The 15,151-nt window shown below is 36.8% G+C and overlaps 1 protein-coding gene across 2 annotated transcripts in view; it reads right to left on the reverse strand.

The window, feature by feature from the left end:
- Window positions 1–15,151, reverse strand: part of LOC128997767 (protein son of sevenless) — a 71,940-nt gene that overhangs the window by 3,662 nt on the left and 53,127 nt on the right. For both annotated transcript variants that reach the window (XM_054423441.1, XM_054423443.1), the window contains 4 exons: window positions 7,166–7,282; window positions 6,126–6,384; window positions 4,930–5,117; window positions 304–466 (listed from right to left, as the gene is read on the reverse strand). In XM_054423441.1, coding sequence (XP_054279416.1) covers window positions 304–466; window positions 4,930–5,117; window positions 6,126–6,384; window positions 7,166–7,282 — 727 coding nt within the window. The remainder of the gene's footprint in view (window positions 1–303; window positions 467–4,929; window positions 5,118–6,125; window positions 6,385–7,165; window positions 7,283–15,151) is intronic.

The raw sequence follows: 15,151 nt of genomic DNA on the forward strand, positions 1-15,151 counted from the left end.
GGCATTTCTTTTTTTAGCAAACAATTTTCGTACGGATAGCAAATAAACTTTTATAGGAATCTAGATTCATCTGTTCCCACCCTTATCGCAGCAAGAAAATTGAATCGTGTCATAGAAGGTTTTTGTTCAAGGAAATTGTTGAGCGTGATTTTGCAGTTGTTTAAGTAACTTCATGTAAATTACATGTGTGTGTATTTATGAAATAAATCAATAAAACATCTATTACTACAGTGTTTTACATGTTTAGGTGGCAGCATGTTTTAAACAACCTTGTCCTGTTCCAAGAGAGAATGTTTAGCTTACCAGGGGGTTGGTGGGAGGAGACAGAAGAGTGGCGTGTGTAGGTGGTGGGTGGAGTGAGACCGAGAGAAGGGTGTTCAACTGTAGAACTACGACGTACAGGAGGTCTTGGAGGCAATGGTGGTGGTGACAAGTCTCTTGGTGGCAACCTGGGAGCAACTCCACCCTGGAAATACCAACTTGGTTAAATACATGTAGCGTAAAAACAAGAGAGCTTGCTATCATCCTAAACCATACTGAGAAACTATTGATTCCCTGATTAAAGAAAATACTAAATAGTAGATTTTTTAACACTTTTACCTAAACTTCGGTCTGACAGGCCTAAGGGAATTTTCACAAACGCATGTTGGCAACACTGTTTACTTGGGGTATTCCATTCCCCCAATACCTTCCCCCCTTTTCCTCCCCTACCTGTTGATATACTGTTTGTTCATTTTGCGTGGGTGCCGTGACGTAGACAGGTTGTCTGTTCATAGCATGCCCGTCTCAGAAACCCAGCGTTAGTGTATTTTAAAGCGGGGTCTCACAGGCCCAGGGTTTCGGTTTGTGTATTTCTAAGCGGGGTCCATTATTTTCAAATGGGTCTCACAGGCCCAGGGTTTCGGTTTGTGTATTTCTAAGCGGGGTCCATTATTTTCAAATGGGTCTCACAGACCGGGGTTTCAGTTAGCGCCTGCCTGGGTAGGGTTTCAATATTAGTGTTAAAGAATTAAAAAAATTGTATCTTACTGTTGTCAAGTAATTTTAGAATCAACCCTTTTCGCTGGGACACATCATTTTAGATATAGCAAAAACCATTACATAAGCCCCAGACCATCACATTTCCCCAACAAAATCAAAAGTTAACTAATTCAAAAAACTAAAAATTTTGAAAAGTGTAAATGTTATGCAGTTTTTTGGATAACATTTTTGCCTACACTATATTTGCTTTAGAGTAACCCAGCAAAAATTACTTAGGCCTATATGTTATTATATTTAATAATTAAAAGACTCAACAGGCTCTACAAAAAAATCAACCTTCAGTTACTTGTAAAATAAACTTAGAAAACTGAGTATAAATTGCCCTTAACTGGGAGTGTCCAACTATTTGATCAGTGGGACGGGAACGGCGTTCCCACTCTACGACGACAAATCCTTATGAATAAACCACCTGTTTTATTTTTGAATCATAACTCAGAAATGGCTGAATGGGTAACTTAAATAGCATTAAAAAAGGTATATGTGATATAATCGAGAGTGTGGACCCTGTTGTCTCGGTGACATAATAAACATCTTTAATGGTCGTAGAAACACCATTACTGCGATCGTGGTGAAATGATGAACATCTCCCGTGGATGCAGGGAATTAGTGAATGTCTCCTGCAGATGCGCCGAAAGCCATATCCTACGATCACGGTTAAATTATAAACATCAATCATAATTAACCTAACTAACCATCAACAAGTTGTTATAGTTCGGCCGCTTAGAAAGCGACCTCCTCCAGCATTGGTTTAGCATTAGCGCGCAGGTCGTTTTCTAAGCGGCCGAACTATAGTTAATTCTCAGACAATGGTGAGTATTTCCACCCTACAAAATTTACAACTGCATCACTGATTTGGAGGTGGGAAAGTGAACTCAACAGTGTTGACAGATGTAACTAAGTACCGGTAATGAAAATATGATAAGTGACCTCTACATAGCTTCAAATGTTAAAAATGTGTTAAAATTAGCTTAAAAAGTGCAATGGACAAAGGTTAAAACAATTTTGTTGTTGTTGTTTAGTATCAACAATTGAACAATTAAAACTTAATTGTGATACCTTTGCCTAACTTAACATGGACTAAATATTTGTCAAAGTAACCTCCGTTTTGAAATGCAAATTAAACCAGTTGAGATACAAAAGTTGTATTTCATAGATTTTACAACTCCAGCTTTTCTCTACTTTTCTACATATTCATCAATAGTCAACACAAGGATCGTGTGAAGATAGTTTTTATGACACAGCTAGAACGAGCCTTGGCGAGTGCCTTAAAAACTTCTACGAGTGTCGTATAGGCTAATTCACGAGTTGCTTATACTACTTTACATACAATCGTTTGTTAATTACGTTTGTAAAACTTTATAACCCATACTCTTTCTGTTAAATTTTTCATGGAACAGGTACTGTTAGCAGCAGACTTCTTACCTTAAGTACTGTTTAGGTACAAGACAAGTAGACAAATATTACATATTATTTAAACAAAACTGAATGTATTAAAACAGTTTACTAACTACATTTAAATCAAAACAAACAAAATTAAAGTATCTCTTAACACGTTCGCTACTGCAATAGTACGAAATTTTCCATTCACATGGACCAGCGACGCACATATGCGACGGCCGGTTTCCACCCATAGACTGCCACATTAAAATAGACTGCCGACACATATTTGCGTCGAGGTTCTAATGTTATTAAAATGCTTATATCTTTGTAGTGGTCTATTTGAAGGCACTGAATTCCCTGCTGTGGTCTACAGAGATGTCTGACGCACAACTGCGTCGCTTGGTCTGTGGATATGATGATACTGACGTCATATAATAGTTGGAAAAACTGGTCTTTACTTTTCTGCATCACTGTATGTATGTATGCTGCATTATCCTATGTAGCTTTTATATTTGTTCAGTTATAAACTGTTCTTGAATAATCTGTTTATTTTTTTACTTACTTTCACCCTAAAACACAAAAAAATTAACTGTCGCATATATGCGACGTTTAGTCTATTTCAAGAAAACTATGATAATTTTCACTATTGTCTTCCCTGTAGACCGGGCGTCGCAAATATGCGACATCACAAAAGGTTATAAAAAATACAAAAAAAACAAGAATTATTTATTTACAAACATGATTATAGCGTATTACAATGTAAATGATCACTGTTTTACAGGTTTTCGCCCGTGGTCTGTGTGTACTGCTATCCAAGTGACAGCCGGTCTATGTGTAAGATTCAAATGTATACCTCGGTCTGTGGCAATGACCACGGCGTCGCATAGTAGCGAACGTGTTAAATTATTATTATTATTATTATTATCATCAGTGAACAAAATTTTGCGCACATATTATTTTCTCATAATGTTTCTTTGATTTAGGTGGTAAAAAGATTATTTCAAACTGTTTAGCCCTTAATTATGTAGTCAATTTCACTAGAACTATCTGACATTTTTTAAGTTTTTCAAAAAAACTTCCTGTAACTGTTGGTTACCAAATCATTTAGTTCAGTTTTTAGGTTAAGGAAAGAATGTGTGAGTTACCAGCTAAAGTCGGCAGATCAACAATTGAATTGGTTTGGTTGGTTATCAGCTGATAAGTTGGCGTTCAAAGCATTACAATTTTAATCTTTTCTCTCAATACTTGAACCTCATTATCCATATTGATCTATAGAAATTAGTTACGATCGACTGTCACAACTTTACCACACTAGTGCTGTAAAGTAAGTAACATTGCGGTAAAATAAGTAAACTATGCAGTAAAGTGAATCTTTTCAATCCTAAAAAAGTCCGGGGGGGGGGGGGGGCGGTGGGCGGTCAAAAACGTCCCATTTGAACTTTTCCATAAGTTCAGTTGTTCTTTGTGCTCTGAGGGCGAGCGTTATCATGGAAAACACAATGCCAGATGTTAGAAGACCATGACGGTTTTTTTAATAGCTTGTTGTAGCCGTTTCAAGGTTTCACAATAAACTGCAGATGTAATAGTTGTACCACGCTCCATAAATTCAATGAGTAATTTAATGTGTGCCCTTAGCATCCCAAAAAAACTGTAGCCATAAATGTTCTCACTGAAAAAGTTAAACAAACTTTCTTTGGCTTGCTAAGTGAAGCGGTATGACCCAATTGCATTGACTGTTGTTATGATTCAGCATTCACAAAGGGTACCCAAGTCTCATCTCCGGTACCGATCCTATTAAAATGTTTCTCCTTCCACGTTACCTATACCGAGTAAGAAAGTCTATGGCACAACTCATTCTTTAAATTTTGCGATCGCTGGTGAGCACTTTTTAACTTGTGATAGCCAAATTTATCTGTCACCATCTCACGCACAAGACTTTGAGAAATTTCTAGGAAATGATCGGAAAGTTCCAAATTGTGAAGCGCCGGTCCTCACAAAGTTATCTCGTTCACATCGTCTGTTCGCCAAGTCATCACTGACGAAAAATGGCCAACCACTCCGGTCTTCATCATGAACATTCGTTCTTACATAAAAAAAAACTAACCCATTGACGGACTACACCTTTGCTCATAATGATTGGGCCATAAACCGCACACAATTCACGATGAATTTCAGCTGCTGTGTAATTTTTTGACCACAGAAACCTAATTACATCATGCACTTCACACTTGGCAGGATTTTCTATGGCGGCGCTCATGTTTTTAGGTTATTACACAAGTATATAACAAACGAACGTGCAATCGTATGATGCTCTCTCTAGCACAGCAAGAAGCGTACTGAACGGCTGTGCACGCCAATGTGAGGATGGCAGCACTCCCCACTTTTTACCACGCCACGCCGGTTACTTCAAGGATGACCCTCGTATGTGTAAAAATGTGTTCATATTAAACCCAATTAGAGTTAAAACTTGACTAAACATGTTGAAAGTTAATGTATGAGAGTGCTCACCACAGGTGGTTGTTGTATGAGAGGAGAATTGTCAGATATAGAACTCTCTCGTCTTCGTGAACGTGGGGGTAGTGGTGGAGGGGGCATGGGTGACGGTGAGGGAGTCGGAGGCAAGGAGGGGCCGGGACTTATAGACACAGGCGCCACCGACACAGCTCCTGGCGACTGGTTCCCACTGCAACTGCCACCTGCAACACAGTTAACTTGATTAAAACATGAACATTCTTAAGATATTCTGATCATAAGACAAGATTTTTTTCACGCCAACATTTTTTTGGGGCGGGATTTTCTTCAAGGATGCAACATATCCTTAGGTCAAGGGTAAGAAAGGGCCATGTGGCACTAACTTTGCCTGAAAAATTCATTTCCTATCAAAGGACATGCAAAGAACATCACTTCATCTATATGCAAATTAAAACAAATAAATAGCTAAATATTTAGCATGAACTTGATGAAAATATCTTTTTTATCCTTTAATCTAAGAGACTAAGAGCTATATTGGATTTTACGATGTGAAGTCTTATCTGCCATCTACTGCCGTGTACAATTATAACTGTGCAGCAGTAGCACTAGCAGGTGACAGCCACCTTCTGCCAGATCTTTTTTGCTAACTTAAAACACAGAGATACAGACAGTAGTATGGGATCTGTGGTGCACCGGAAAAGTCAATAGAGTACGGTTATGACCTAATTACTGCCATCGGTCTGGTACAGCATTTACTCAGTAGGAATTTGGTTTGTTACAGCCTTCAATGTCTCATTTGTTATAATCCCATCTGTTATTTCTATTTACATGAAATAATAAATTATTGAGTTCAGATATAACCTTTTTGTCTACACTACTTTTAATAACAGGGTATGAGTTTATAGTCGGGACAGTATTATTGTAGAAATTAGAAATTGTACCTTTTAAATTAATATTATTATTCATTTTGAGGTTTTAATAATCTTGTCTTGAAAAAGTCTTGGAGCAAAGTCAATCTCACTCAAACTAACAAGATTTGTTTAATCTCGTAAATTTCTCGAAAATTCAAGACCCATCTCACCTGGTACCGATTTAGTTCCGAAAACCACGTCACAAAATACTGTACCATACAGACCTTAAATTTTTTTGTATCAAGGACCCGTTCTAAACCCATTAACCCATTGGTTTCTGCAAACCATTCAGTTTGACAATGAGTAAATCTTGTCACCTACTTTGTGTGGAAGAGCCGATGTGAATTTGTGCAAAGACACTGTAGTCAGCCAACGGTGGTGGTGGCGTGTGGGGCGGAGCTGTGAGAGGAGTACGAGGAGTCTCATCCCCTCCACCATCAGAAGGCCGAGGTGATGAGGTGGGAGGTACCAAGTGAGGAGTCACATTCGTCGTCAGAGGTTGAGGCAATTGACTCCTACTGGCCAAGTTGCGGGTTTTTATCCCAGGAGATTTCAGATTCAAATCTGGCCATTTTCGAGGCTATAACAAAAATGAAGGAATTCAAATCTATAAAATAGCTGGGTAGCTGAGTAAACAAGTAAGCTAATATAGTTGTTAGCATTATTGTAATTAATATTCTGAGCCAATAATCTCTAATTAACGATAACTGATTTACAAACTCGTTCACAAAACCTGTTGTTGGCTAGGTCATCTGGACATATTTAAGGTGTAACTAATTTCGGTGAGACAAAACTATTATGTATTTACGAAATACGACGTTATTATAATTAATTTGGTTCCTACACCAAAATGTTCAACACATTTTACTTTACATACTAACATTTACTTGACACATCCAGTCTTCTAAAAATTATTAATCTTCCTAGGAACAGTGTAGAATGGAGATCTTACTTTGTTTAAGACATCATAATCTTTATTTTATAAAATTTACAGTTTGATTAAAAATAGTTTCCTAGTTTAGTAGTCTAGTTTTCTTATTTAAACTGCTAAAACTAGTGATTTTGATTCATTATAGTCATCGAAAACAAAAAATATAGGCTAAAAACATGAATTACCGTCAAATTGATTTTCTCTAAACAACTACCCCAGCTAATTAAAAACGAGTCGAAGCAAATTAAAGTACAGTCAAAGAAAACATTAAACAATCAAAGGAGATAATGTTTTTGTCTTAAAGCGATTTTCACAAACAAAATCATTCTTGAATGGAGTAAAATGCTTCACAGACATTAGTTATCTAGCATCTTGCATACAGTATCGTATTTTGTTTTGAAACTAAACACTTTTTGCTGTGAATACTTACAACTCTTAGGGGTTGTTTAGCATGTTTTGGTTCAACTTCTAATGATTTGTTGTAAAGATAATTGCTGATTTCATTATCTTTCCAATCCTCAAATGGAGCAAGAGACTCCAAAAAGTTCTGAAACACAAAGCAATCGTCATTTATTCATTCAGACTTATTTATTTATTCCACTGTATTTTAAGTTCACATTACAAAAAGTAGATCCTAATATTAACTAAGCTAAGAGAATCTTTTTCAAAGCTATAAAGATAGTTTAGTTTTGTATCTGATTAACTAATACAAACTAAATTGCTGCTCAATATATACTATTGTTAATTAATCAAATAAGAATGGTTGACAGTCTTATGTTTCCATGCCAGTAGGTTGTAGTAAGCCTATCGTCATTGACTATAAATCCTTAAAAGACAACGCATACATACGGGCCCATTGTAATGGCCGGAGCTGAGCCAGGTCCGTGGGTTCAGTTAGTTGGTCTGCACCTCCGAAAGACAGCGCGTGCGTCAATTGTTTTATTCCTTCTCTGCCAGATAGTGCTGGCAGCACACTCCCGCCCGGCGCCCGGCGGCCCGGCCCGCACTCGGCGCACTCGCAGTACAGACACTAGACAGAGTACGCCGTGCTGCCGGTTCGCTAATCGCTACAGCGCACACGCGCACGTACCTACACGTACACCACACAGTCCCTTCACTCTCTGTCCTCTCACCGTACTTCCAGTTCCACTGATACTGCATCGTACCCCAACGATGCGATTATATTATGACCGCAACCGAGCATTGTTACCTACCCAATTCCTATGGTTTGATTAAATTTGTCATACCTACACACACATTTTTTCACACTTACACACACATATACCAACACCATACCCCTACTACCCATTTACCCAGAACTACTTTAATTTTCAATCTGCATCCAGGGATATAAAAAAATTGAAATATAGTAAAAATTATTTTTTACAGAATGGATTTTAGCTTAGCGGTAAATTCCCAAATATATTATACCATTGAAATTTATATTATTAAAAGAATTTGTTGGATGTTTGTATTCAGCACATTGACCCCTAAATATTTATTTTCCTAGGCATTTTGGGTATCAATTTTAACCCTTCAACGTGGTTTGCCGTAGTGACTACGCAAGCCAAAAACTCCCCCAGACGTGGTTTGCCGTAGTCACTACGTATGATGACACTCTGTTGCGTGCTGGACTCTAACGGCAATTTTACGAACTATTTGGGATTGGAACAGTATGCAGCATGTTGTCTGTTGTTGGCTGATGTATTCCAGCTGTTTATCGATCGATATTGTGTGCGAGAGAGACAGAAATATTGTTTACAAACTGGAGTGTTTGTTGACCTTGGTTAGTTTGATTCGTCGTGCATACGGACCGTGTTTAGCCTTGTTTTGTACGTTATATTTAGTAGTTTTATTGCATTATTTGCCGTTGTACATCGTAATATTATTAATAGAACGTTTTAGAATATATTTTTTGTAGGGAACTGTAGTATTTTAGTTTCTAGAAGTCATGTTTCGGTAAATCAGTGTACGTTTTGGTTTTGGACAAGTGTGGTTAGGTTAGTAATCGAGGTGAACTGTTGCAACATTTCTACATAAGGGTATTTATTCTGCAAGTTAGTGGATTATAATGGCTGGGTCAAGTGAAATAGACAGGTGGTTGGATGATAATGAACTATTATTGTCAGAGACAAGTGATGAGGAAGAAATGGACTACGCACAACAAGAGATAGGCCTAGAGGGACAAGACCAGGACGACGATGACAGTGAAGATGAGAATCCAGTTGTAGTGCAAAACAGACGGATCGATGATGTTATAGAGAGTGTAGTAGGTGGTGCAGGAGATTGTCCTATGCCTAGGGCAAATGAAGTGCCTGCAATGGTTTGGGACACAATGGAAGGGTATGTACCAAATCCAGAGACATTTTCTAGTTTTACTGGTCCGAAAATCCCTGCAGAAAACCCCATTGATATTTTCAAATATTTTTTTGATGAAACTCTAATGAATACAATTGTGTCCAGCACTAATAAGTATGCCGAACAACAAAGGGCTAAACGCGGAATGCTTTTCCCTAGACGGTCCAGAGACTGGAATTGGAGGCCTGTGACTAATGATGAGATGTACGTATACCTTTCAATAATAATGCTGATGGGTATTGACCAAAAACCGTCTGTCCGGTCATACTACTCTAAAAATCCCCTGCTAGAGACCCCTATTTTTCCTGCTACTATGCCAATGGAGCGCTTTGAAATTATAAGTAAATATTTGCATTTCAGCGCTTCAATGAGGCTCTCTCAGTATGAAGGCCCCAAGAAACTTTTCAAAATCTATTCTGTGATTGAACATTTGAACAACAGATTCATGGACTCATATGGTTTGTCACAGAATGTATCCATTGACGAATCTCTTACACTTTGGAAGGGGCGCTTGTCGTTTCGACAATACTTACCGCTCAAATCCGCTCAGTTTGGTATAAAATCCTTTGAGCTATGCGAATCCTCATCGGGTTTCACTTGGTCCCTACTTGTTTATACAGGGAAAACCTCTCAAGTGACCTGTCCTATTGTACCACCAGACTCTAACAAATCTACAACTATTGTGATCAAACTGATGGAACCGTTGTTAGACAAAGGTCACGTAGTATGGATGGACAATTGGTACAACTCACCAGAGTTATCAGCTTTCCTAAAAAACAGGAAAACGGATACATGTGGGACACTAAAACTGTCTAGGAAAAATGTCCCACAACATATAAAGAATGTAAAACTTGAGAAGGGGGAAATTTCAGCACTACACAGTGGCAACGTCATGGTTCTAAAGTGGAAAGACAAGCGAGTCGTTACACTTCTTTCAACACTACACAATCATGAAATTGAAGCTAGGACCAACAAATCAGGTGTTCAACAAATGAAACCTGTTCTTGTCTATGAGTATAACAAACAGATGGGAGGAGTGGATCTCAGGGACCAAATGCTCAACAGTTTTCTGTTGGAGCGAAAACGTGGACTCAAATGGTATGTTAAACTTTTCAAGCGCCTTCTCAACATCAGTGTTTTGAACTCTTATATAATATGGAAAACTCAAAACCCAGATGGTAAACACATGGATTTCAGGCTTCAGCTAATAAAGGACCTGATCCACATGTATGGTGCAGAGGTACAGAGGCCGGTACATGGAAGGCCAGGCACGGAACCTAGGCCTGCCAGGCTTACCGAAAGACACTTCATCGAGAACATTCCAGCAACCGGAAAGAAGCAATATCCCCAGAAAAGGTGTGTTGTGTGTTGGAAGCATGGTGTGAGAAAAGATAGTGTGTACTGGTGTCCTGACTGCCAAGCTGGACTTTGCCTCATCAACTGCTTCAAGGATTATCACACCAAACTTGTCTTCTGACAGGTAGGCTTGTAAAATAAATACTGTTAATTTGGAAAATACTTTAGTATGTGTTATTTGTAGAGCAATTATATACCAATTGGGTAAAAAAAATCTATTAATATGACATATATAGAACCAAAATAATAAAACTTTTAGTATATGTTGCAAAACAAGTTCGCGACTACCAAAAACCTATCGCGCCCTACTTATGCAAGCTTTCGCTAAATATTTTCATATTCTGGTTCTATATGGCCTATGAACATAATTCTTGCACTAAATTGTCTAGAAATAAGTACTCTACAATAAACACACAGTTATGTATACCACCATAATGCTTTTTTTTCTCATAAAACTTGTTAGAACTTCAGTTTTATTCGTCAGCCACCGAAGTACCATAAAAATCTCATTATATTACAAGTATTAAAAATATTTTTGAAAATTAAAAAAATGTTATATTGTGTGTTTATTGTAGTGCATGTATTTTGTAACAATTTAGTGAAAAAAATATGTTGTTAGGATACATACAACCAAAGAAATGGATCTTTTTTCAAAGTATTGCAAAATTAGGGCTTGCTTTGCAAAATAAGTACCGCACGAGGGGCCGGTCATGCCCTATTAAGTCCCGCGTTGAAGGGTTAAAGCTCCAATTATTTAGATGTGCCTTTTGTGGGTTTAGATGATAACCCGTGAAAGCCCTTCGTCCAATAGGCTTTTAACATTTCAGAGTTTATTAATCATCTATCAATCATCAATCAGTTGTCAATCATCTTAACTTTTTCATGTCAACACTAGCTGTTTGCCCGTTCTACGTACGGGAATCTAGTAGTAAGTTAAAACCCACGAATACTATAAAAGACCCCTTATATTCAGAACAGGAGTTTGGTTTGCATATTTAGTGTGAATTTTTCCAGATATGATGGCAAAACTATAACTGTTTAGGAATACATATCAACCTTCTCAAATACAATATCTGACAGTTTCAAAGCCAAAACGAATGCTTCGCAATTAAATATCACCCGATCGTGTTAGTCCATATTTTATATCAAACGATGAAAGGAATTGCTTTACAGTATAGATCTATGAGGCATAGCCCTAAGGTAGGCCTGTAATTTAAAGTTACTTTTCACACTGGTTAAAAGTAGTTAAAACACTTCCTCAACCTCACTACTGCACACTTTATTCGGGTTTAAATTTTTATTAACAATGGTGCTCTTGTCTTTTCCACGAAAAATAAGGACATTAATGCGTTACCAACAGACATACACACACAAATACAGAATTGAGTTCACACAACATTTTTGAGTCCAGACAGAAAACGCTAAAGATTATTCAGTAAGACATCAGTTAAATTTAATAAGCAATAAGGTGCAGTGTTTATAAATAAATAGTGAAAATAAGGATATGTTGAAATTATTCTTACTGCTACCACCGGTTCTAAGGAACCAACGGTTCAAGGAACTAGTAGCAGTACCAAAAACCAACGTTTACATTTGAGAAAAGAACTGTAGTACTTACGACTAATTCAAACTGTCCTTCTAATCAAACTGTATTATAGGTGTTAATTAATTTGTTGGCAAATATATACATAAATAAATACACAGGCCACAAAACATGTAACATGTAACGTTAACAACGTAAAGCTTTGAAAACTTACTACGGTTTGCTAAAAACACTTTCACTTGATGTGGTTCAGTACAGAAGTTATTAATCTCCTTTGGTTTTAAAAGTTTTTAAGTTTTCGAAAATCAAAGTTATTTTCCATTAGTAGCATTATTTGTAAGAAGCTTTTAATGTTAACATATTAATGGCAGTTTGAAGAAACCACCTTTATCCAAACAAAGGTTTCTTATTTAAAAGATTACGTAATCTCTAAACGATAATCGGTACATATATCTAGCAAACATTCGGAGGAAATGTGACAAAAAACGCACAAATCTGGGGTTTTGTACGTTTGTAGTTTTACTTCCTAAGTAGGAAAAGTACCGATATCGTTGTCGAAATGTAAGTAAGTAGAAACCAAAAGTGACACATTGGAAAAGCGAGTTTAGCTACATCTGTTAAGTTAAACCTCCGTTACGGTACGATCACAGCGAAATCAGAAAGATCTTCCAAGATCGCAGCAACATCCACGATCACCCACTTACTGCACTTGTGATTTTGCACTTTACATAACTGTCCTTCAATCACCGTCAATGAGTGGAAACCTTTGTAAGCTACGGTATTGGTGACGATGATAAAAAAAATGTAAGTTTCCTTGCACTGATACAACACTAATTCACGGCATTTTCCCCGGTTATCAAAACTCAAGAACAATCGTTGCACTTGCGATTAATTAAACCGGTTAAGTAAGGCACAAAGTTTTTAATCTCACTTGGTTTGGATGTGCGGGATGTGCTGACTAAACTTGATCGGAAATGGTTATTTGTAAACAACTTTTAATGTAAACATATCAGTGACAGCTAGAAGTGAGAACTAATCCAAACAGCTGATCGTTATTTCATAAAATGTAATAGTAAACATTGGGAGAAAATTTGACAAAAATCGAACAAAATTGGGTTTTTGGTGGTTCGTTATTTTGTTTTCAAAGAAGCGAGGCATTTTTTTATAGCCAAAGACACTCTCACCAATCCAGTAAATACAGAAAAATGATTAGAACCTTGATCGGTACTCTAGTTTTCTAGGAGTAGGCCGGTAAAATGACATTTTGGCGTTACAGACGGAGTCACAGAATGGACAAACAGACATACAGACAGAAATTTAGATAAGATTCGTTTCGGCTTTCTTAGGCTATGAAACGTAAAAAAACCAAAAACTGCATGATTCTAAGCAATGTACAGACAAAACTGTAATTCTATTTATATAGATTTTAATTTGTTTACATAACAACAGATAAAAATGCTACAAATTCGTTTACATCCATACGAAAATCGTTAGAGTTGGTGATGTAGTGAATTCAAGTAAAATATTGCAATCTTATTTGTATAAATTGTAAATAAGAACTTACGTTAGCTTTTTTCTTTTTTTAAGATTTGCAATAGAAATCCGTAAATTATTTCAAATAGGCTATATCACGGATTTTGTAGTCACAAAGTGACGCTGGCTGTTAGTAACCATAAAACAAATCAGCCCTTACAGAACACAACAATTGGTTGTCGTCTGGTATGACTATTTATTCAAAATAACTCGTCGAGTGTTAATCATAAAGTAGTTCACAATTTGTGCTAAATATGTAAGAGCGGCAAATGTTCCATTTTCTGACATAATCAAGACGTTTGCTGCTAAAAATCAAATGTAATTATTTTTCAAAATTATTATTATTATTATTTCAAAAATACAATGCACTGTCTCTTACAAAGAAAATTTCACCTGGCGGACAAGTGCCACTCACTTCTGCAGCTAACCATAAACGAAAAAAGCAACAATCAACTAACTTTCGACAGTCTCAACTCAGCAAACAAACCGAAGTGATGTAAAGAACAAAGAACTAAAGAACTACTGGAGTACTGGATTGCGCTCACAGTCAGTGGCACTGCGGGGCGGGCGAAGTGTCCTTGGTCTAGCTTCCCCCAACCCAACCCCCACTGTTGGCAGAAGCCGACGTAGCCCATACCGTTAACTTGTCAACTATATACAGTCAACGCCCAAACGATATATATTATAAAACGCACCTTTTTAGTCACTGCACTGTTAAAATATATAAAGATATTAAAATATATAGAGGTATTGCAAAGGTCCTTCGTACGGAATAGGCGTATACGTATCAAATGCGTATTGCAGTTACTAGTTCTTTGCGTTTAAACCATAGAAACACCCCCAAAGCAGCAAACCTGCAGACTAAACGAATTTCCAATTGACTGATTGGATTTACACTAAAATGTCACCTTACAAATATAACATATTTATTACCTATTCAAATATAATTAGTTTAACGATAACTTAGGTCTGCTGCAACAGGGAGGGTAAAAAAGTTTTTTTTTATTGTAAAGTTTAAATACTGCAGTTAAGTAAGAAATGTAGGTGTATGTATTTTATCAATTTAATTAATGTTCATAAACAGCTGTTGTATTGTTGTATAATCTGTTGTATAATGTTGTAGTTTTATCTTCTAAGTTTATGTTTTTAAATGTCATATTAAAAGTTCACTTCTGTGTTAAAATATGTCACGTTTCTTTACCAATGTATTTGTTTTATGGTAACTGTAGGAAAAATGTAATGTAGGCCTACAACTCGAGTGCAAAGTGAAATTGCCTCACTCGGGAAACCATTCCTCATTAGGCCTAAGTATTTCCTCGAGTGAGTCAATTGCTCCCTTTGCTCACTAGTTGCACAAATAACTATTTCTCCGTAACCATTAGATGAATAATAACACTTCAATAGACAAAATTATTTGGGTTTTTAAGCTCTACAAAATGGTTTGGAAACAAATTGCTAAATCATATGTTTTTTTAGTCAAAATGGGAAAAACCAATTTCTACCCCATACATTTCTACACAAATTTCTACATGCACAAAATCACATATTTCTTATTAAAACATAAACATAACTCAAAACAATCCTACTTTGACAGTTCTCAATGTTTATTACAGCTTTTTGTTGCTG

This window comes from Macrosteles quadrilineatus, unplaced genomic scaffold (assembly GCF_028750875.1).
Source record: "Macrosteles quadrilineatus isolate MER2022 unplaced genomic scaffold, UCM_ALF_1.0 Scaffold_7__1_contigs__length_78375512, whole genome shotgun sequence".
Lineage (NCBI taxonomy): Eukaryota > Metazoa > Arthropoda > Insecta > Hemiptera > Cicadellidae > Macrosteles > Macrosteles quadrilineatus.